At 35.9% G+C, this 21,673-nt stretch overlaps 2 protein-coding genes across 2 annotated transcripts; both read right to left on the reverse strand.

The window, feature by feature from the left end:
- Nucleotides 1–4,726: 4,726 nt before the first annotated feature.
- On the reverse strand, nucleotides 4,727–5,671 carry LOC124986808 (olfactory receptor 10R2-like). Its single transcript, XM_047555608.1, has one exon. The coding sequence runs from the start codon at nucleotides 5,669–5,671 to the stop codon at nucleotides 4,727–4,729; it is 945 nt and encodes a 314-aa protein (XP_047411564.1).
- A 10,634-nt stretch (nucleotides 5,672–16,305) lies between these two features.
- On the reverse strand, nucleotides 16,306–17,295 carry LOC124986867 (olfactory receptor 10R2). Its single transcript, XM_047555726.1, has one exon. The coding sequence runs from the start codon at nucleotides 17,293–17,295 to the stop codon at nucleotides 16,306–16,308; it is 990 nt and encodes a 329-aa protein (XP_047411682.1).
- Between the last annotated feature and the right edge of the window lie 4,378 nt (nucleotides 17,296–21,673).

A 21,673-nucleotide genomic window follows, 5' to 3' on the forward strand; every position in this document is an offset into this window, starting at 1 on the left:
ATCAATGGTCAAGGGTGATAACTTAAAAATTAGTTTGCAGAACTCTACATCATACAATGACAAGAATGGGATCCTAATTAGAATAAGTTATATTTTATGTATATGTAATACAGCCATATACAGTCTACTGTCATGCATATCTAAAAAGAACAATCAGTTGGCAGATATGAAAACATTCAAAATGAGTCAAGTAGAGAGGCTCCACTTCCAGTTCAACATTCCCATAACAACACAAGAGGGAGCTCCACAGCTACAAATCTAGATCTGTTTTCACAGACCATCCTTCCCTTCTAATAGTAGAAGAAAACCAATCTCATAAAAACATGAATTCTGAAAAAAGTCACATACATATCCTTATGAAGTTATTATAACATAATCACAGTAGAGTATTTCTAGAAAATAACCATGCCTGTGTAGTGGAAACTTTCATGTACAACCCAGACTCTCCTTCAGGCAAGGGACTTGTTACCCCGTTGATGGTAGTGTTATCAGTAGGAAGACTTTCACATTTTATCAAAACCAAAGACACCTTATCCAAAGGGAGCCCTTTTCCTGGAACGGACTACACTGAAACACAGACCGATGAGATCAATAAAGCTTCAGCTATGAAAGCATAGCTTGGGACTCCTCTGGTCATTCTAGCTACACAGTTCTCTGTTGACTGAGCCAAGGCAGTCCCTAGGGTGCAATGAATTTGACTTCTCTCTCTGCTCAATATGCCCTCCTCCATTCCACAGGTGTTAATCCTGTGCATTTATTAACATCCTACTTGCCAAGCTGCCTTAAAGTGTGCTTCCCACGGAATACAACCTGCAAGTGCCTGGAAGATGTGTGAATAAAATAAAAGATGAAAACTTAAAGCAAACATTTCAAAATGAGCTAAAACAAACTAAAGTGATATAAACTAAGTAATAATAGCAAAGGTCAGAATTTAAAAGAACTTAGTTATGAGTGATTGGAGGAAGAAATGTTTTGAAAGTAGGTGCTAGATCAGGAAGTAGAAATGAAAAGAGAATAATTTCATAAATAAAGTCCAAACCTGGAGGAGCAGAATACTGAATAAATAGACTAGATAAGACCAAATCAGAAAAAAAAAGCAGGATATAAAGTGAAAAAAAAAAACAAAAAACTACAACTAATACGAGATAATATATTCTGTATAGTTGTATGGTGACAGTTTGCATCATAAAAATACCAGGGCATGATATCAGATGCCATGAAAGTTGTTCTGTTGGAGAAGAGAGTGAATAAAGGAAGTGTCTGTAATGTTCTGTTTTTTGGCCTATTTATTGTTCACTTTGTGATAATCTGTTGATGTGTCAATCATGATCAGTATGCCTTTCTGTGTGTTTGTGTTTGGATTTTAAAAAGGTCTATGTGAATTCTTTTCTTTTATAGACTCAATATGTATTATATGAGGATATTAATCATCTTGTTTTCTACTCTGAATTTTCTGTATTTCTCCTGAGAATTGTTTTCTTTCATGTTTATGCTTTTGGGTTTCATGTTCAAGGCTTTTCAAATGTCCAGTAACTCGTGAATGTTCAAATATATTCGAGACCCTGGCACTTAAAAAGCTTGTTTGAAGTTCTTTGTACATGAGAAATGCTTGTGGATTGGAAGGCTCCAGTGTAGAAGAGTCGGGCAAAACAATGCTACTTATCTCCCATAGGTAAACCCCTAACCTACATTGCTTGTTCCAAAACAGGTCCTTCAGCTTTCTGACTGAGGTGTTCATTCCAATCGTCCACCTGTGTGGGGGAAAGAGCCTAGCGATGCTCCATGCTCTGAAAGCACTCACACTTTTTCTTTGACTTTGAGTGTAGCCTCTCACTCATGCCTTTGTTCTGCTGTGTGTCTCTAGCCCCAGACTACTCTGGTTTAAATGTCATAAAACTAAACCTCTAGTTTGAACTGGGTATGAATGAGATATAGAATAATGCCACTCCAGTGGAACTGCTGTTCTCAGTTGATGAGCTTTCTGTTATTGGCCTGAGATGAGATTGGTATAGAAGTTGAATGCAAATGGGAAGCAACCTTTTTAGAATTTAATATTACAGAGATACACGGGAATATAATCAGGGGACAAATCTTTTGGAATAGAGGACACAATAGTTCAAATTTTTCATTTTACTGGTAATTTGTTTTCATTTTCACTTATTTTAAAATCAACAGATAACACTGTATATATCATGTACATCAGAATATTTTCAAGTACATATAGGATGGGGAGTGATTAAATCCAGTGTACATGTTACATCACTTAGTTATCATTTTGTGGCAGGACCATTTAATATCCGCTCTCTTGGCTTTTAGCAATTTGTTTGTTTATTTTGTTATATTTTACTGAAACATTGACTTTTTAGGATGTGGAAAAAGGAAACTGGTCCTTCGCTGAAGTCGATGTGAGATGCATGATCAGGAAGCCATGCTGCTTTATTCACGTATTACACCAATATTACTCTTCCCAGTGTCATCTGGGCAACTCGACTGTGAAGAAACTGTTCTGTTCGGAGGTTGTGTGTGGTAAATTGGTCTACTTTTGTTTGGTATTCCCTTTTTGCACATGTATTTTCAGCTGTCTCTTCTGCTAAGAACCCTGCCAATCGTCATTTTTTTTCTCTTACAATTTTTATTTATTTATTTTTTTATCTCCCATGTACTGTCCTCCCCTCTTGACCTTCTTGATGTGTTTTTTGTGCCCTTACTATCACGCTAGTGTGTTTATAAGGTAGAACATATATGTTAGATCACCAAAGTTTTAGTTAACATTTTAAAAATAAAATGTCATAACATATCCACAAGTCAGTGGTGCTAGAAATATAATGAAAAAACCAATAAACACAAATGAAGGAAAGTAGTTTAATTCAGCACTATGAATCCATGCATTTACATACATGCAAAATAAATAATGATGTAGTATAACTAAAAGAATTTGATTAAATTTAATTAATAAAATTAATCCATAATATAATAACATCCCTAGTACACATCCAAAAGTTTTAATCTAAGTGAAGTTTCTTCACTAGGCATAATTCAAAAACAACCAATAATAGAATTTGTTAAGTTATAAAAATAGAACTGTGTCAATCACATTGTATCATTAACACCTAACAAAGCTAGAAATAAATAGCAGAAGTTACTTAACTACCAGTAAGAAAAATATTCATGATAAATAAACATTCCACTCCTAGAAAGTATTTGGTTAATCAAGACGCCTACAGGGGGGAAAAAGTAATGGATGTGACCAACACTGTACTTATAGAGACATGTAGTGCCGGGATACCTAATTTAACTACTAAAGAATGAAAACAAATAAAACGACTTTACCTAACAATTGAAGAAAAGGAGACAAATATAGGAATAGTGGTAGTAATTTTTAAAACATAAGAAATACGACTTGTGATTTTATACACTTTAATTTGAAAACCTAAATACAATTAATGGGGAGGATACAGTTTTATTAAACCTTGAAAAAGAAGTCACACGTGAAATATGTGTTTCGGTTGCATTCATTGTGTTTTAAAAAGAATATTGGTAAACTGCAGCATCTCCAGACGACTAGACTCGAGATAGTCACTTGTCTGAAATTCAGGTCTTGGGTAAAATAAACGGCCCAGATTGTCATAACTATCTCAAACATCTGCACACCTGGATCATACTCACTCTGTGATTTAACACAGAATCTATGAAAACCACAGAGGCAAATATCAGCTCAAATGAAGGGTAAAGGAGCTGAGTACAACAGGAATATGCATTTTGTGGAGTCACTGATCTTCAGTCAGCATAGACTGGTTTGTTTCCCAAAGAGAGACTCATGAAGGAATTTCTATACAGGAGAGAGGTAGGACCAGAAAACCACAAAAATCTTTCTTTTTCTAATGTTACATGGTCTGATGATAAATTTGAGACTGGGTAGTTCCCTTTTCTTAATAAATTCAGTGTGGTGGGCCATGTAGACATTTTTAGCCTGAGATGGGACAGGGTGGTTGATCATTCTTATCCATTCATTTGTATGTTACAGAGTAGCTCAAAGGTCTAGTCAGAGAAGGCAGCCTGAAGTGACTTTTTAAAGAATCTGATTGAAATAGAATCCTAACGGAAATGAGCAAAGTCTTTAATATGAGCCTGACATTCCATGCAGTTTTCTGTTTTATATATGCTTTCACATTACCTATTAGATGCCAACAAAACTCTTGTGAAACAGAAAAGAAAAATTACATTCTTGTATTTTCCAGTACTAAAATTCAGATTCAGAAGAATCATAGATTAAATCATGACCTAACCTAAATGAGCTGATTCTTAACTCATTTAATTACTGTAGGGTAATGTTGCTCCCTTTCACACCATACTATTAGACCAAAGTCACCTCCAGATCTGGGAATCTCATTTTAAACTAGACATAACCTTAAACAAAGACTACAATTGGAGATTTTTAGATAAACACAACAATTATAGGGAAAAAGATAATGATTATTAACATCTTTTTGAGAGCTATAAATCAAAGAGATGGAGAATGACAGTCTTTATTGTTACATATGAAAAAGTATCTCCTTTGATCTTTACCATAATGCTGAGAAGAAAAATTTCCTAATTTACATAGGAAAACATGAAGGCCCAAGATGTCAAACAACTCATTCAATGCTATTCATGATAGTATCTATCATGACTTAAAAAATTAGTAACACATTTGATCCAAATTTGTGTGTACCGTTGAAAAGTATTCCTACCATAGCGTCTTAAGAGAAAATCCAGTCTTTCTAATCACTTTCCGAATGGCTAGCTGTACATCTTTGTTCCGGAGGCTGTATACCATGGGGTTCAACAGCGGGGTGATAATAGTGTAAGTCACTGTCACCAGCCTGTCTTTGCCAGATGTATATTTTGCTGAGGGCCTCAAATAGACAAAGGAGGCACATCCATAGTGGACAATGACCACAATGAGATGGGAAGCACAGGTGGAAAAGGCTTTTCTCTTGCCTTCAGTTGATGGAATCTTCAGGATGGTGCGAACAATGAAACCATAAGAGATGCAGATGAAGATCAAGGGTACAACCAGCACCAAGACTCCACAGATGAAGATGACCAGTTCATTGATGTAGGTTTCAGTACAGGCAAGACTGATAACTGGTGAAATATCACAAAAGTAGTGGTTGACCTTGTTGGAACCACAGAAAGGGAGGATGAAGACCAAAGAAGTTCCCACCAGAGATATTAGGAATCCACTAACAATGCAAGTTGTGGCCAGTTGTCCACAAACTCTCCAGCTCATGAGAATGGGGTAGTGCAAGGGCTGGCAGATGGCTGCATAGCGATCATAACCCATCACTCCCAGAAGCAGGCAATTGGTGACAGCAAAACCAAGGAAGAAGAACATCTGGGTGGCACAACTCATGAAGGACAGTGTCCTAAGTACAGAGAGTAGGTTGATAAGCATCTTGGGCAGGATAACAATTGTATAGAAGATCTCAGAAGTAGAAAGGATGCCTAAAAAGAAATACATGGGTGTGTGGAGGCTGCGATCCAAGAAGATGACTGAAATGATGGTGATGTTTCCACTCAAAATGATCAGGTAGAGACAGAGGAAGACTGCAAAGAGGACAAGCTGCAATTCCCCAAGGCTGGAGAAACCCAGAAGTAGGAACTCTGTGACAGAGGAGGAGTTAGCCATGAAGAGTTGCTCTCATGGAATAAAACCAATATGATGAGGTCCAGAAACCTTTCAAATTGAGGAATGAGAGAAATTTACCCTCAAAAAGTAGTTATGGCAGTATTATTTGAACGAGAAACAATGTGGGAGAGGCAGAAGAAATTGTAAACCAGAAATTATTCTAAATACATACATTGTCTCTTAAGAGAAAACCCAGCTTTTCCAATCACTTTCCAATGGCTAGCTATACACCTTTGTTCTGGAGACTGTATACCATGGGATTGAATAGTAGGTAGTGGAGTGATAATAGTATAATGTGTGTTTATATATATAAATTATATATAATCTATAAATATATATCATATATACATATGTGTATGTATATAAATATATGAACCTGAGCTGTTATTTTTATGCCAATGATTTTAGCCGTACATCTGGGACATTTGTTTACATAAAATGTGTAGTCATTGGTTCAAATGAAGTCAGGTCCTTTCCTTGGAAACATATGGAATTTCCACTCAATTTTTTTAGTGAATTAGTCCTCATAAAAAAGTTTTCAAATATATTATTATTTTAGATAGTCAAATCTTTATCCTGATTACTGGTACTTATGGTAATAAGCAATAGTACTGACATCTCAGGATTCATTCACATCCCAACACACACACACACACACACACACACACACACACACACACCTCCTTTTACTATATCCCCCATCTAGGGAAATAGGCCATGGATCTATCTTTGTATTGCTTACTTTTAAAAGAGCACAGTTTATGTTCACAAATAATTATCTACCCTATTTCTATGCAGTCATCCCCTAAAATTAATTTGGTTTTGAACCACTGCTAGTGTCTTAGAACTGGCTTTACGATTGCTCTATAAACTCTTATCAGTTACTAGGCCTGATTTCTCCTTATAAAAACACAGAGCTAGAATAATTTAGTGTTTCATCAGCATTCCTTTGTTGCCCATTTAGTTATATGGCTTACCTTTGATATATCTGAGATGGAGGGCCAACTGACTGCCAGTCCCAGGACCTGTCTCTGAATTTCTGAATAGAGTGTATAGGATGCTCCCCTGATGCCTCTGACACAGTTATCATTGCTGGCATTAGCTTTTATGTATTTTAATAAAAATACTTTTTCTCTTTCAACCTCCTGCTCAAATGTGTTTCTTTACCTAGATCCCATATCTCAATACAATGCTTCAAAATACTCTTAGTCATTCAAGCTGTAAATTTCTAAGAAATGTTTAAACTCACCATTTTCTCATCCTTCACGTCCAATCTATTTAAAAAATTCTTCTAAAATCCATTAATTTTTTTCAAAAAGAAATTAGCTCTTGCTTGAACTATTACAAGAACATTATAAATGGATTCACTAGAGTCTCTCTTGTCATTTTGAACCATCTTCTACAATAGTGGAAGAATTGTCCATCTATAGGACAAATTGTATCATATTAACAAAACTAAATGACCCTCAATATTCTATAAGATATTCTAGGTCTTTCATACTCTTTCCAAATCATCTACCTTTCTACTCATTACTGCCAGTATGTATTCCTTCACAAGCACTTTAAGAAATTTTAACAACCATGTCAATTTTCATATTACTTCTACCATGTAGAAATATTCAATGCTTTATTTTTGTTGTTGTTTTCATTAAATTTTGTAGCCTTCCTTCAATTTTCAGTTAAAGACTGTACTCATGGAATCTTTCCTGTGACTCGATAACCATATATTACCCCTGCCTCTGGGTTTCCTTAATAATCATCAGAATCTTATTTGCTTTACCACTGGTATTTTAAGTTTGTCTTTGACTCTGTAGATTATATTTGCCAGATACCCAAAGCTGCATCTTCAACTATACAATAGTGCCCAGTGAATAACATGTTTTTGGAAAGTTGTTAAAAAATTAGATGACCAATTTCTCATAATAATTTCAGAACTCCCAGATACATGGCATTTGACTTCAGGAACTTCCCAAATTATTATCTTAATATTAATCTAGCATGCAATATTAATCTTATGTTTTAATATTTTTAGATGAAAAATCTGTCTGACATCATTTTATAAATGCAGAAGCAAAAGATCCATTAAAACCTTCAGCTATCTCATTATCATTTTTGATTACCAAGGGGTTCTCTCCAGTATCTCACTAAGTTGTTTTACTTGAATTTTAAAATATTTTACTTTCAAGTTTGAAGACCTTTGAAAATAAACTGCCATTATTTTCTCTTTTTCTTAGCAAAGTTTTTACAAAATTTTGAAATTTGACTAGAACCATGGTTTCAATTGCCTTATTCTAAACTTTTAAATAAATAGGCATGCACACCATGCATTTAACTGTTCTTCCTGAAAAATCACCTCTACGTTTCCACTTTCTTGATCTCCTTTCCATTATCACTAACTAAGGGAAAAAGAGAACTAGCTTATTGGAAAGCAATACTTTTAAAATTTGACACACATATAAATTACTCAACAGTCACTACTCTTTTCAATTAAGAAATTCAAAGTCCCTAAATAAATATTAAAACATCGCATTCCTTCAAGTCAGAGTTTTAATGTTCTCTGGTGAGAAGGTTTCTTCATTCTTGGGAACTTCCAAGAAATTTCTGTGCAAGTTTCTAGATGAAATTTGCCAAAATTGCCTTCCATGTTATGATGCACCTAAGCCGTGCTTCATTTTCCATGAAATCTCCAGACTTGCAAAAGAAAACTACTAACTCCACAGAAAAGTATCACCTGGGCCTTTTCTCCTTGGGCAGTTTAGTCTCAATGAATATTACCAGTGGTCTTTCTTTTTCACATTAGCCATGACCTCAATACCTTCATTGGTGAGATCTCCTCCTCCACAAACTAACACACTGTGCTCAATATTTGTCCTAAATTTCTCCAATCAGCAAGTAGAACCATAGTAATACACTGTGCAAAATTAGCTGGCCAAAGAGAAGGACTTTTCTAATACATGGTGGAGATTTACTGACTCCCTTTTAGAAATTCTCTGGGAGAATTCTAGAGAGTGGAAGTTTCCCAGGCTCCATTTGTTAAAACAGACCTCAAAGTAACTGTCTCCTTTGATTTTTTTTCCCTACCCAGTGCCTGTAGATTTTCATTCTCATGTTAGAGGAAAATATCTTTATTTCATTTCACGTTTCCATTTCTGAAAGCTGGAAGAGGGAGGAAAAAGATACAAAAATAAAACCAAAAAACGAAACAAAACAGAGGACAGAATATTAGAACCGGAGAGGTAATATAAATCTTTCAACACTTAGGAAACAAGTTCATTTGTGTCTGGAATATAACATGAGTTTGGTAAATATTTGTTCAATAAATGAGAAAAGAAGCTTGAGTTCACAGAGAAAAATGTGATAGCACCCTGGTATAGATTTTAGCAGCTCTCTGCATACTTTAGGTTGCACATTAATTCTTTATGACAGCATGTCCAGACATTTGAGCTGGATATGGAGCAAATGCTAGACACTCATTGATATCTTTCTCAGGGGCTCACATATGCTGTCAGGGATGTTGCCTGTATGGAAAATTAGAAGAAAGCCCATGTTATTAATGAAGGAACGTTTTGTGGCTCTTTTTTTTCTTTAGTTCAAACAGAAATTAAGAGAATGGCTATATCTTTGAGAATACTTTACTGAGAAGATTCATCCCTGGGCTATCACTTCTAGGTATGCAGAAGATACACCTTTTTCACATTTTTGACCTAGAGAAATGGTATTTATGCCCTGTTCCCTTGAAACTAGGCCAGCTGGGTAACTACATTGACCAAAGTGATGGTTTATCAGTTTATAAACCTTGCTGCATAGATTTTATTAGCATCTACTTCCTGTTTCTTGAAGTATCCACTTTTGCTCCCTAGTTGCTATATCCTGAGAAAGCCCTAACAATCCTTGACAAATCTCTGGTGTGAAACCAAGGCTTTGGCCAACATCCCCTGATGAACATACAAATAATAACAACATGAACCAATACGCCACATAATGAGTAATCTTAGAAGTTATCTTAGAACTTTTAGCTCAGTTTAACTATCAATGCTGACCCTATGTAGAGTAGATACAAACAGATACTCCACTGAGTTCCTGCCAAAATTGCAGATTTGTGTGAAAAATAAGTAAATATTGTTAATTTAAGCAACTAAGGTGGCATATAGTTTGTTAAGCAGTAATAAATGATGAGATCAGAATTTGGCATCCAACACAAGGTGTGATTATAGTCAAAACTTAGAGCATGGTTATATTGGGTTTGGAACTAATGCTATGGGAAATCTGCAAGGTTTTAAAGGAGTTTGTATTTGAAAGATGGAAGACCCCTGAGGAAACAGTTGGTAAAAGTTAAAAATGAAAGACTAAAATGTTATTAGAGTTTGTTAAAAAGGAAATGCTTATTATACATTATTGGGAAAGAAGGCAGTGTTCTCCCAAGCTGTAGCCTGGAAAATAGAACTTTTCATTAACTCACAGATTTCCTTAGGGAAATTTCTAGTGAGACAATAGAAAATGACCCCAATGATGAAATCTGAGTAGAAAGGGATGAATTAAAGAAGGTGCTTAGTTTTTGATAAGAATTGAAAGGAAACATAAATAATCCAAAACCTACTGACTTTAGAAATGGACATGTTTCTCATATAAAATCTCCCTCAATAAAGACTCTCCAGGTGAGAAATGGTTTCAAAGAAAAGAGCAAATTCTCAATACTATCAGGAAACTCTTGCCTTAGAATAATGATCTCAAAATATGGCTATAAGATAACTTTGTTAGAATTTTAAGAGTATAACTAGTGCCGGTCGTGGTGACTCATGCCTGCAATCCCAGCTGCTCAGGAGACTGAGGCAGGAGGAGTGCAAATTCAACACCAGCCTCAGCAAAAGCAAGACACTAAGCAACTCAGTGAGACCCTATTTCTAAATAAAATACAAAATAGGGCTGGGAATGTGGCTCAGTGGCTGAGTGCCCCTCCCTGGTACTCCCCCCACAAGAAAAGGAGTATGACTAGTAAGATTTCTAAGTATCTTAAGGGCCTAAGGGTACTCTTAGGTTAATTAATATGTCTTTTTAAAAAATTTAAGAGAATAGCTATATCACAGCCTCACAGTTTACCAATAATTGAAAAAAAAGAGAAATGTGGATGTGACTGCCATGTGCCTCCTTCCTTCTTTTTAAAAAAGGAATGTGTATTGCACTTACCCTATGCTTTTATCAATTGTATTTTGGAACCAGGAACAGGAAATTCAGTACTTGTGAGCTTTTTTTCAGTGCTGTGACTAAAAGACCTGACAAGAACAATTTTGAAAGAGGAAAAAATTTATTTGATAAGTCACAAGTTTCAGAGGTTTCAGTCCATAGAGAGCCAGCTCAGTGCTTAAGATGAGGCAGAACATCATGGTGGAAGTGTGGCATAAGGAAGCAGCTCACATGATGATCAGAAAGCAGAGAGAGATTCCACTAACCAGATATAAAATATAAACTCCAAAGACATGCCTCCAGAGACCCACCTACCCCAGCCATACCCTATCCACCTTCTGTTACCACTCAGTTAATCCCTCAGGATTAATTCATGGATTGGGTTAAGGATCTTGTAACCCAATCATTTCTCCTCTAAATCTTTTTGCATTGTCTCACACATGAACTTTTGGGGATACCTCACAGCCGAACCATAACAGTGGTGATATGCCTTAAGATACTAGAAGCTTCCATTTCTTATATCTTGGAACATTTAATCTTTGAGCCCAGTCACTATGCTGTGAGAAAATCCAAGGAACACCATAAAAAGTATTACATGGAGAGGAATTGAAACTCTCAGCCTACAACCTTAGCCAATCTCCTGGCCGTAAGTGGTACATATTGCCAGCCACATTAGTGAGACATCTTAGAAACAGGTCCTTTAACTAGTCAAGCAGTTCAGTTGACATTATATGGGCCAGAGTTAAGTCATCCTTATAAATTTTCCCCAAATTTATGACCAAAAATAAGTGATTATTACAGTCTCAGACCACTGAGTTCTGGAGGACATAAATATTGTTTTACTTTCATGTGTTCCACTTAGTGGGTGGAAGAGTCACTCATCAGTTGAAGAGACTTAGTAGTCATTGACTGTATACTAATCTCTGTCAGGGACATAGATGACGATGGAATTAGGCAACATATGATCAGGATAAAATACTTCTCACAATGCTAATAGTCTGGTAGAGGAGAGGACATATGCATCTAATCACCTGAATAGTCAGAGCTCAGGAAGAAGCCTAAGTGAGGCTAAATTACTACAGCGTTTTTCAAAATAGAAATCAGGAAATAACATGTACTTCATGAAATTGGTAAGAGGAAAAGAGAATTCCAATGTAGACTAGGTTATACATTGAACAACAGAAGATGATGTCCCTTTCAAATGACAAACTCTAGTTCCTGGTACAGCACAGGAACAGTCTCCATGAGGATCCTCCATGGTGACCCCCAGGAAAGGGTGTGATGTCCAGCGTGGCAAACTCAAGTATATTTTATACTATCTTTTGTCAAATTGATATTTGAAGTTTGATGGTGGCTGATGGGGCCCGTCAATCATTGCTACCTATTTTCCTGTAGGAGTATTATCCTCCTAATTACTATTATAATTTATTTTTAAAGATAATTTGACTCTTCCATATTTCTACTGATAAAAAGAGACTCAGGAGATCCATATACCAAAAGGATAATAGCAAGTTAGGATACATAAAATCAATAGAAAATTTAAAATCTCATAAAAGTCAGAATTCTGCAGGAAATTCTCTACACACTAGTATTGGACTCTGATCTGAGCCACTTTTTATTAAAGTTGGTCAAGGTGTTGAGTGTAAAGTCCATTTCTGGAGCTTCTTAATTACCACACATGTCTGTAGTATAGGATTTAGTTTCTTAATTTCTATGATATTCTGTATCCAGAGACCTTAGATTCTAAAATACAGGAACGCCTCCTAAGATTTTTTTAATGAATGAGATAAAATAGCACTACTCTAGTTAATTGTCTGCCCTATCCTAGCCAGGATAATTTCTATTTAGCTCATAGTGATGTGTCAGAGATTTAATATTAAAGGGAAAGTAAATGCAATAAAGAGATCTAGATAATGGTAGCTGAGATGCCAGTTGATTTCTCTTGTCATCATAATCAATTATAAAATACATAAAATCTGTGACAGGGCTTAAATGATGTCTCAAACTGGTAAAAGGGAATGTTACAACAAAATGGTTTGTAAAAATGAAAAGATAAAATAGTAAAAATAGAATTAAATGATTTAGGTGAGTTTGGTCAGGGAAAAGAATGCTAATGAACTGGATCCCTGAGTGACTCTAGACACTCCCAAAACTCTTTAAATAATAAGCAGGCTCCCCCTGCTCCTATTTATGTGAATGAGAACAATTTTATGTATGGGATACATAGTTTTCAACAGATTCTCAAAGAATCCTGTATTGCAATATGTGATCTAGAGTGGTTAAGGTGATACCTTAACCACTAGTCATACATACCATTAGTCAGACCAACTATTGGACACTTTTTACAAACAGTACCTTTCTGAAATTAATATTTACCAATAAATGCCATCATGATACCTTATTCTATTGGAAAAGTAGGCAAGAGTGTTACATATTTCTTAAAAGGAGTTTTTCTATCTTACTTTCAAATGAGATGCCAAAGTTGAGGGAAAAAATGTATGAATTACTTTTAAAAATAAAAAAATGTTGAGTCAAAAAAGGTCAAATACAGTCTTACAAGGGCACTTGGATTATTTAGTGTTTTATCTATTCCCCCTATTCCCCCATTCTCCTGATATTGCCAGAGTAGGCAATTACCTTGTCATGTACTTCCTGGAGATTAAAAAACAGAAGAGTTCACCTGAGAAACTTGAAAGTAGGAGTCTGTGACTATTGGCCTGAAAGGCCAAATCATAGAAAAAGATGTCTGTTCTTCTGCTTACTAAGGGTGTCAGAAATGCTCAAACCTTAACTCTGGGTCAATGGTGAGAAAACTGGCAGAAGAAATCTTTCTGGAATCAATTAAATACTTATTTTTTTTCAAACTATGTATTTTTTTAAATTTAGAAATTTGTTTTTACAGACTGCATTTTGATACATTGTACACAAATGGGGTATAAATTTTCATTTCTTTACTTCATGTACAGAGAAACAACATGTATCCCATTTGTTTATAATACAAATAAATTAAAAAAATTTTTTTTTTCTATGGTTGTGTACAATGTAGATTCACACCATTCATGTAATCATACATATACATAGGGTAATGCTGTCTGTATCATTCTATCATCTTCCTTACCCCAGACCTTCCCACCCCATTTTTCTGTACACCATCCAAAGTTCCTTCGTACTTCTCTTCCCCACCCCCACGTTACCCCTTCACCTTGTTACATATTGTCATCTACTTATCAAAGAAAACATTCAGTCTTTGTTTTTTTGGGCATGACCTATTTTGCTTAGCATGATTCTCCAACTCCATTCATTTACTAGCAAATGCCATAATTTTATTCTTATTTATGGCCGAGTAATATTTCATTGCATATATATACCACAGTTTCCTTATCAATTCATCAGTTGAAGGGAATCACCATTGGTTCCACAATCTAGCTATTGTGAATTGAGCATCTATGAACATTGATGTGGCTGCATCACTGTAGTATGCTGATTTTAAGTCCTTTGGGGAAAAACCGAGGAGTGGGATAACTGGGTCAAATGGTGGATCCATTCCAAGTGTTTTGAGGAATCTCTATACTGTTTTCCAGAGTGGCTGCACCAATTTACAACTCCACCAGCAATGTATGAGTGTGCTTTTTTCCCCACATCCATGCCAACACTTACTATTGTTTGTGTTCTTGATAATAGCCATTCTAATTAGAATTAGATGAAATCTTAGGGTGGTTTTAATTTGCATTTCTCTAATTACTAGAGACGATGAACACTTCTTCATATATTTGTTGATCACTGGTATATCTTCTTCTGTGAAGTGTCTGCCCAGTTCCTCAGCCCTTTTATTGACTGAGTTCTTTGTATTTTTGGTATAAAGTTTCTGAAGTTCTTTATAAATTTTGGAGATTAGTGCTCTGCCTGAAGAGTGTATGGAAAAGATTTTTCTCCCACTCTGTAGGCTCTCTTTTCACATAGATTGTTTCCTTTGCTGAGAAAAAGCTTTTTAGTTTGCATCTGTCCCATTTATTGATTCTTGCTTTTATTTCTTGTGCTATGGGGGTCTTGTTAAGACAGTTTGGTCCTAAGTCAACATTAGAAGATGGAAAGATCTCCCATGTTCTTGGATAGGCAGAATTAATATTATCAAAATGGTCATTCTTCCAAAGGTGCTATACAGATTTAACACAATTCCAATTAAAATCCCAATGACATTTCTTATACAAAAATAGAGAAAGCAATCATGAATTCATCTGGATGAACAAAAGACCCAGAATAGCCAAAGCAATCCTGGGCAGGAAGAGTGATGCAGGAGGTATAACAATACCAGACTTTAAACTCTACTATAGAGCAATAGTAACAAAAACGGCATGGTATTGGCACCAAAATAGACAGTAGTTCGATGGTATAGGATAGAAGACACAGAAATATACCCACATAAGTGCACTTATCTCGTACTAGACAAAGTTGCCAAAAACATACAATGGAGAAAAGATAGCCTCTTCAACAAATGGTGTTGGCAAAACTGGAAATCCATATACAGTAAAATTAAATACTTCTTGGCTCGATAAATTCTCCAGAAGACATGTGACCCAGAAAGGTGGCGAGTTTCCTGAATTAAGAAGCAAATCCATACACTGTCAGACAGAGCTGGCTTCAAGTGTATTACAAGAAATGTGGTAAAAATTTCAAGGAGGAAACTTCCAGAAACCGTGAAACCATTCCACAAGAGGAAGACTCAGTGTGCAACATGCCAGGCCCTGAAAGTACCTAAGAGCCAAAGGAGAAGTTTCCTCCCTGTTCCTTTCCCTCACCAGTATTATCTTTGAGGAATCAGTCACCACAACAAGAGAGAGAAGTGGCAGCTATGTGTATGTGCAGTCCTGGGGATTGAACCCAGGGGTGCTAAGCCTCTGAGCAACATGCCCAACCCTTCTCTTTTATTTTGCTTTATCTTATTATTTTATTTTATTTTTTTAAAGACATAGTGGAATATTTATATAATGGATTTCTCAGCACTACGAAAAAACTACAGACACATGAAACAACATGGATGACACTCAAAAATATTGTACTACCCGTATTGTGATTTCTGTGCTCATAGATTTAATTTTGCCTGTTCTTTAACTTTATTATTTTATTTTGTGACAGTTTCTTGATAAGTTTGCTTGGACTGGCCTCCTGCCTCTGCCTCCTGAGTCTCTGGGATTACAGGCATGTGCCACAACTTCCAGGTTAGATTTTAGTTATTATAGTGAACTGGGCATTTAAATTTAAGAAGCTTTCTGAAATTCCATCTGAGAAGTTTAAAAATCTTAGCCTACATGTTGGTTTTAAAGGGATGATGAGGAGCAATCCATTTTATGACATACATGTTAAAGAGTCTTATTACTTCAATGAACCTGTTAAAGATAGAATATACATGTAATAAAAGAAAGCGTTATTTATTAAGGAATCCAAAATATAATAATTCAATCAAATGGCTTTACAGATCCTTTCTTGCCCAGTGCTTTTCTGATAGCAAGTTGAACATCCTTGTTTCTGAGGCTGTACACTATGGGGTTTAGTAATGGTGTGACAATGGTGTATGTCACAGTCACCAGCCTGTCCTTGTTGGAGACGTAGTCTGCCGTAGGCCTCAGATAGATGAAGGAAGCACAGCCATAATGAACAACAACGACGGTGAGATGTGAGGCACAGGTGGAAAAGGCTTTCCGTTTGCCCTCAGCTGAGGGAATCTTCATGATGGTCCTCAGAATGCAGAGATAAGAGACACAGATAAAGAAGAAGGGAACCACAAGCACAAGAACCCCACAGGTGAATATGACAAACTCGTGAATGTCTGTATTGGTACAAGCCAGGCGGATGACTGGTGAGATGTCACAGAAGTAATGGTTGACTCTGTTGGCGCTGCAGAAAGGGAGACTGAAGACTAAGTTGACTACTGTCAGTGAGGCCAAGAAGCCTGAAATCCCACAGCCAGCTGCCAGTTTCCCACATACTTGCCAACTCATAAGGATGGGGTAATGCAAAGGGTGACAGATGGCAGCATAGCGATCATAACCCATCACACCTAAGAGCAGGCAGTTGGTAATAGCAAAACCAAGGAAGAAGAACATTTGAATGGCACAGCAGGTGAAGGAGATGGTCCTGGCCACAGAAAGGAGATTGATGAGCATTTTGGGAAGGATGACAAAGGTATAGAAGGTCTCAGATGTTGACAGGATGCCAAGGAAGAAATACATGGGAGTGTGGAGGCTTTGGTCCAAGCGGATGACACTGATGATGGTGGCATTGCCACTAAGAATGACGAAATACAGTAAGAGAAAGACCACAAAGAGAACAAGCTGAATTTCACCAAGGCTTGAAAAACCCACCAATAAGAACTCGGAGATCCCGGTGAAGTTTTCTGCCACAACCTGTAGCAAAGTGAGAAAGAAGTAAAATATATTCAGATACATTATGTAAAAATCTAGGGACTGTGTCACTTCTGGAAGATCGACTGATGTATGTATATATTTGTAACTCTTAGGATTAAGTAATAAGAGTAACACTCAGCTGAAAAATATGGGCAAACAATTGTACAGACAATTTACCCAATGATATCAATGGGTAGGAAATGAACATTTGAAAAAACACACAGTATCACCAGTCATTAGGGGAATACAAATTAAGGCCACAATGAAATACATGCGCCAGCAGAACTGTGACTAAAGAGATAAACAATAAAAGGTGCCGTTAAGGATGAAGCAAACTGAAATCTTCACACATTGATGGAGGACGTGTAAAATAACACAGTCACTTCAGAAAAGTCTGGCACTTTCTTAAAATAGTAAAATTGACCCATCAATTTATTACAATCACAATTTATTACATATCACAAATTATATTTTATTATATATTTTTATTTTATTACATATCACAAATTATAGTTGTGTATATTTATGGTATACAAGATGATATCATTTTTAATACAGTAGAAAATGACTAAATCAAGCTAACATAAGCATCATCTCAAATATTTAATATCTTGTGATGGAATCATTTGGAATTTAATTTCCTCAGCAATTTGAATTGGAAGGAACTCAATTATAACCTATATTACTATGCTGCAAAAGAGATCATAAAAAGAAATTATCCCTAGGAATCTACAAGAGAGAAATGACTATCCACCTAAGCCTTTTTTTGTGAATGTTCATAGTAAGTTCATAGTAGTACTATTTTTTTTTTGGGGGGGTGAATGTTCATAGTAGTACTATTTATATTAGTAAAAAAAAAAAAAATGGTTGGAGATCCAAGATGGTGGACTAGAGGGTGACTGTATCTCCCATTGCTCCAGAACTCAGGATTCAAGAAGGGCCTGGAGCAACATTTTTCAAGCCCTGAAATAAAAAGGATGCCAACCAAGAATCTTATACCCAGCAAAACTTACTTTCAGATTTGACGACGAAATAAAATCCTTCCATGATAAACAAAAGCTAAAAGAATTTACAAAAAGAAATCCAGCATTACAGAACATTCTCAGCAAAATATTCCATGAGGAAGAGATGAAAATCAATGATACAAATCAGCAACTGGAGGAACTAGCCTAAAGAAATAGCCAAAAAGGAGAAACCAAATCATGTCAAAAAAACAAAATGAATCAAATGACTGGGAATACAAATCATATCACAGTAATAACTCTGAATGTTAATGGCCTGAACTTGTTGGGACTAATGACACATTAACTAACTCAGGCTGACTCCTTACTCCCTGACGAGTGAGCAAGATCAAGGCTCAAAGGCGGTTTCGATAGTTAATGATGATAAATCGGACCACCGTCAGAGATTGGTTAACAATAGTTCTGCAAAGTTGATCAGCTCGTGCTTGCCATATAGTCCTATGGGACTCTCACCTGCATGAACCCCCCATGCCTTGCTGACCTTTAAGCTGTTTGGTTCCTGCCTAGCCTTCACCCTACATAAAAGCTGTGTGATTTTCTCAATAAACAAGATTCCTGCTGTGCCTTGTGCGCTGACAGACCTCCTGGCTCTGGTGTGTTTCCTTTGCTGCCGACACTCATCATCCTGCTTGGTCCTGTATTCTCCTCAGGCGGGCCCTGAGGAGGTGCATCAGACCTTGTTGCCTGACAGGGAGCAACATGAACTCATCAATCAAAAGACATAGATTGGCAGATTGGACCAAAAAGAAAAATCCAACAATATGCTGCCTGCAAGAGACTCATCTCACAGAAAGAGATACCTACAGACAAAAGGTGAAAGGATGGGGAAAAACATACCATGCACATGGGCACAGCAAAAAAGCTGGAGTATCCATCCTCATTTCAGATAATGTGGACTTCAAGCCTAGTCAGAAGGGATAAAGAAGGACATTACATACTGCTTAAGGGAAGCATAATAATCATAACAATCATAAATATCATAAAGACAAACAAGACATAAAAATCTTAAATACCTATGCACCAAACATTGGCTCATCCATGTATGTCAAGCAAATCCTTCTCAATTCCAGAAATCAAATAGAACACAACACAATAATACTAGGCAATTTTAACACACCTCTCTAACCACTGGACAGATCTTCCAAACAAAAGTTGCATAAAGAAACCATAGATCTCAATAACAGAATCAATAACATAGACTTAATGGACATTTATAGAATATACCATCCAACAAAGAACGAATACACTTTCTTCTCAGCAGTACATGGATCCTTCTCTAAAATTGACCATATTTCATGCCACAGAGCTACTGTTAGCAAATACAAGAAGATAGAGATACTACCTTGTATTCTATCAGATCATAATGGGTTGAAATTAGAAATAAATGACAGAATAAACAACAGAAACTTCTCGAATACCTGGAGATATAATAACACATTATTATATGATAAATAGATAACAGAAGACATCAGGAGGGAAATTAAAAAATTCTTAGAATTAAACGAGAACAAAGACACATTCTATCAAAATCTCTGGGACACTATGAAAGCAGTACTTAGAGGAAGATTTATTTCATGGAGCTCATTCAAAAAAGAAGTAAAAATCAACAAATAAATGACTTAACACTACAGCTCAAAGCCCTAGAAAAAGAAGAACAGACCAACACCATAAGTAGTAGGAGATAGGAAATAGTTAAAATCAGAGCTGAAATCAACAAAATTGAAACAAAAGAAACAATCAAAAAAATTAACAAAATAAAGAGTTGGTTCTTTGAAAAAATAAAGAAAATTGTTAAACCCTTAGCCACACTAATAAAGAGAGAGAGAAAACTCAAATTACTAAAATTCGGAATGAACAAGGAAATATCACAAGAGACACGAGTGAAATACAAAACATAATTAGAAGTTATTTTGAAAATCTATACTCCAACAAAACAGAAAATCTCGAAGACATCAAGTTTCTAGAGACATATGAATTACCTAAACTGAACCAGGAGGACATACACGACTTAAATAAATCAATTTCAAGCAATGAAATAGAAGAGGTCATCGAAAGCCTACCAACAAAGAAAAGTCCGGGACCAGATGGGTTCTCAGCCGAGTTCTACAAAACCTGTAAAAAAGAGCTCATTCCAATACTCCTCAAAGTATTCCATGAAATAGAAGAGGAGGGAACCCTCCCAAACTCATCCTATGAAGCCAATAACACCCTGATACCTAAACCAGACAGAGACACATCAAGGAAAGAAAATTTCAGACCAATATCCTTAATGAACATTGATGCAAAAATCCTCAACAAAATTTTAACAAATCTCATACAAAAATACATTAAGAAGATAGTGTACCACAATCAAGTGGGTTTTATCCCAGGGATGCAAGGATGGTTCAACATCTGGAAATCAATAAATGTCATTCACCATATGAACAGACTTAAAGTTAAGAATCACATGGTTATTTCAATAGATGCAGAAAAAGCATTCGATAAATACAGCATCCCTGAATGCTGAAAACACTAGAAAAAATAGGAATAGTGGGAACATTCCTTAACATTGTAACTATACTAAGCCCATGGCTAATATCATTCTAAATGGTGAAAAACTGAAAGCATTCCCCCTAAAAACTGGATCAAAGCAGGGATGCCCTCTTTCACCACTTCTATTCAACATCATCCTTGAAACTCTAGCCAGAGCAATTAGACAAACCAAAGAAATTAAAGGATGTGAATAGGAAAAGAAGAACTCAAACTATCCCTGTTCGCTGATGACATGATTACACATTTAGAGGAACCAGGAAATTCCACCAAAAAACTTTTAGAACTCATAAGTGAATTCAGTAAAGTAGCAGGTTACAAGATCAATGCTCATAAATCCAATGCATTTTTATATATAAGTGATGAATCCTCAGAAAGAGAAGTTAGGAAAACTACCCCATTCACAATAGCATCAAAAAAAATAAAATACTTGGGAATCAATGTCACAAAAGAGGTGAAAGACCTCTACAATGAGAACTACAGAACACTAAAGAAAGAAATTAAAGAAAACCTTCGAAGATGGAAAGATCTCCCGTGTTCTTGGACAGGCAGAATTAATATTGTCAAAATGGACATACTACCAAAAGTACTATACAGATTCAATGAAAATCCAATTAAAATCTGAATGATGTACATTACACAAATAGAGCAAGCAATCATGAAATTCATCTGAAAGAATAAGAAACCCAGAATAGCTAAAGCAATTCTTAGCAGAAAGAGTGAAGCAGGGGGTATCGCATTACCAGATCTTCAACTCTACTATAAAGCAATAGTAACAAAAACAGCATGGTATTGGCACCAAAATAGATAGGAAGATCAATGGTACAGAATAGAGGACATGGACATAAACCCAAATAAATACAATTTTC

Source organism: Sciurus carolinensis, chromosome 1 (assembly GCF_902686445.1).
Source record: "Sciurus carolinensis chromosome 1, mSciCar1.2, whole genome shotgun sequence".
NCBI classification, from domain to species: Eukaryota; Metazoa; Chordata; class Mammalia; order Rodentia; family Sciuridae; genus Sciurus; species Sciurus carolinensis.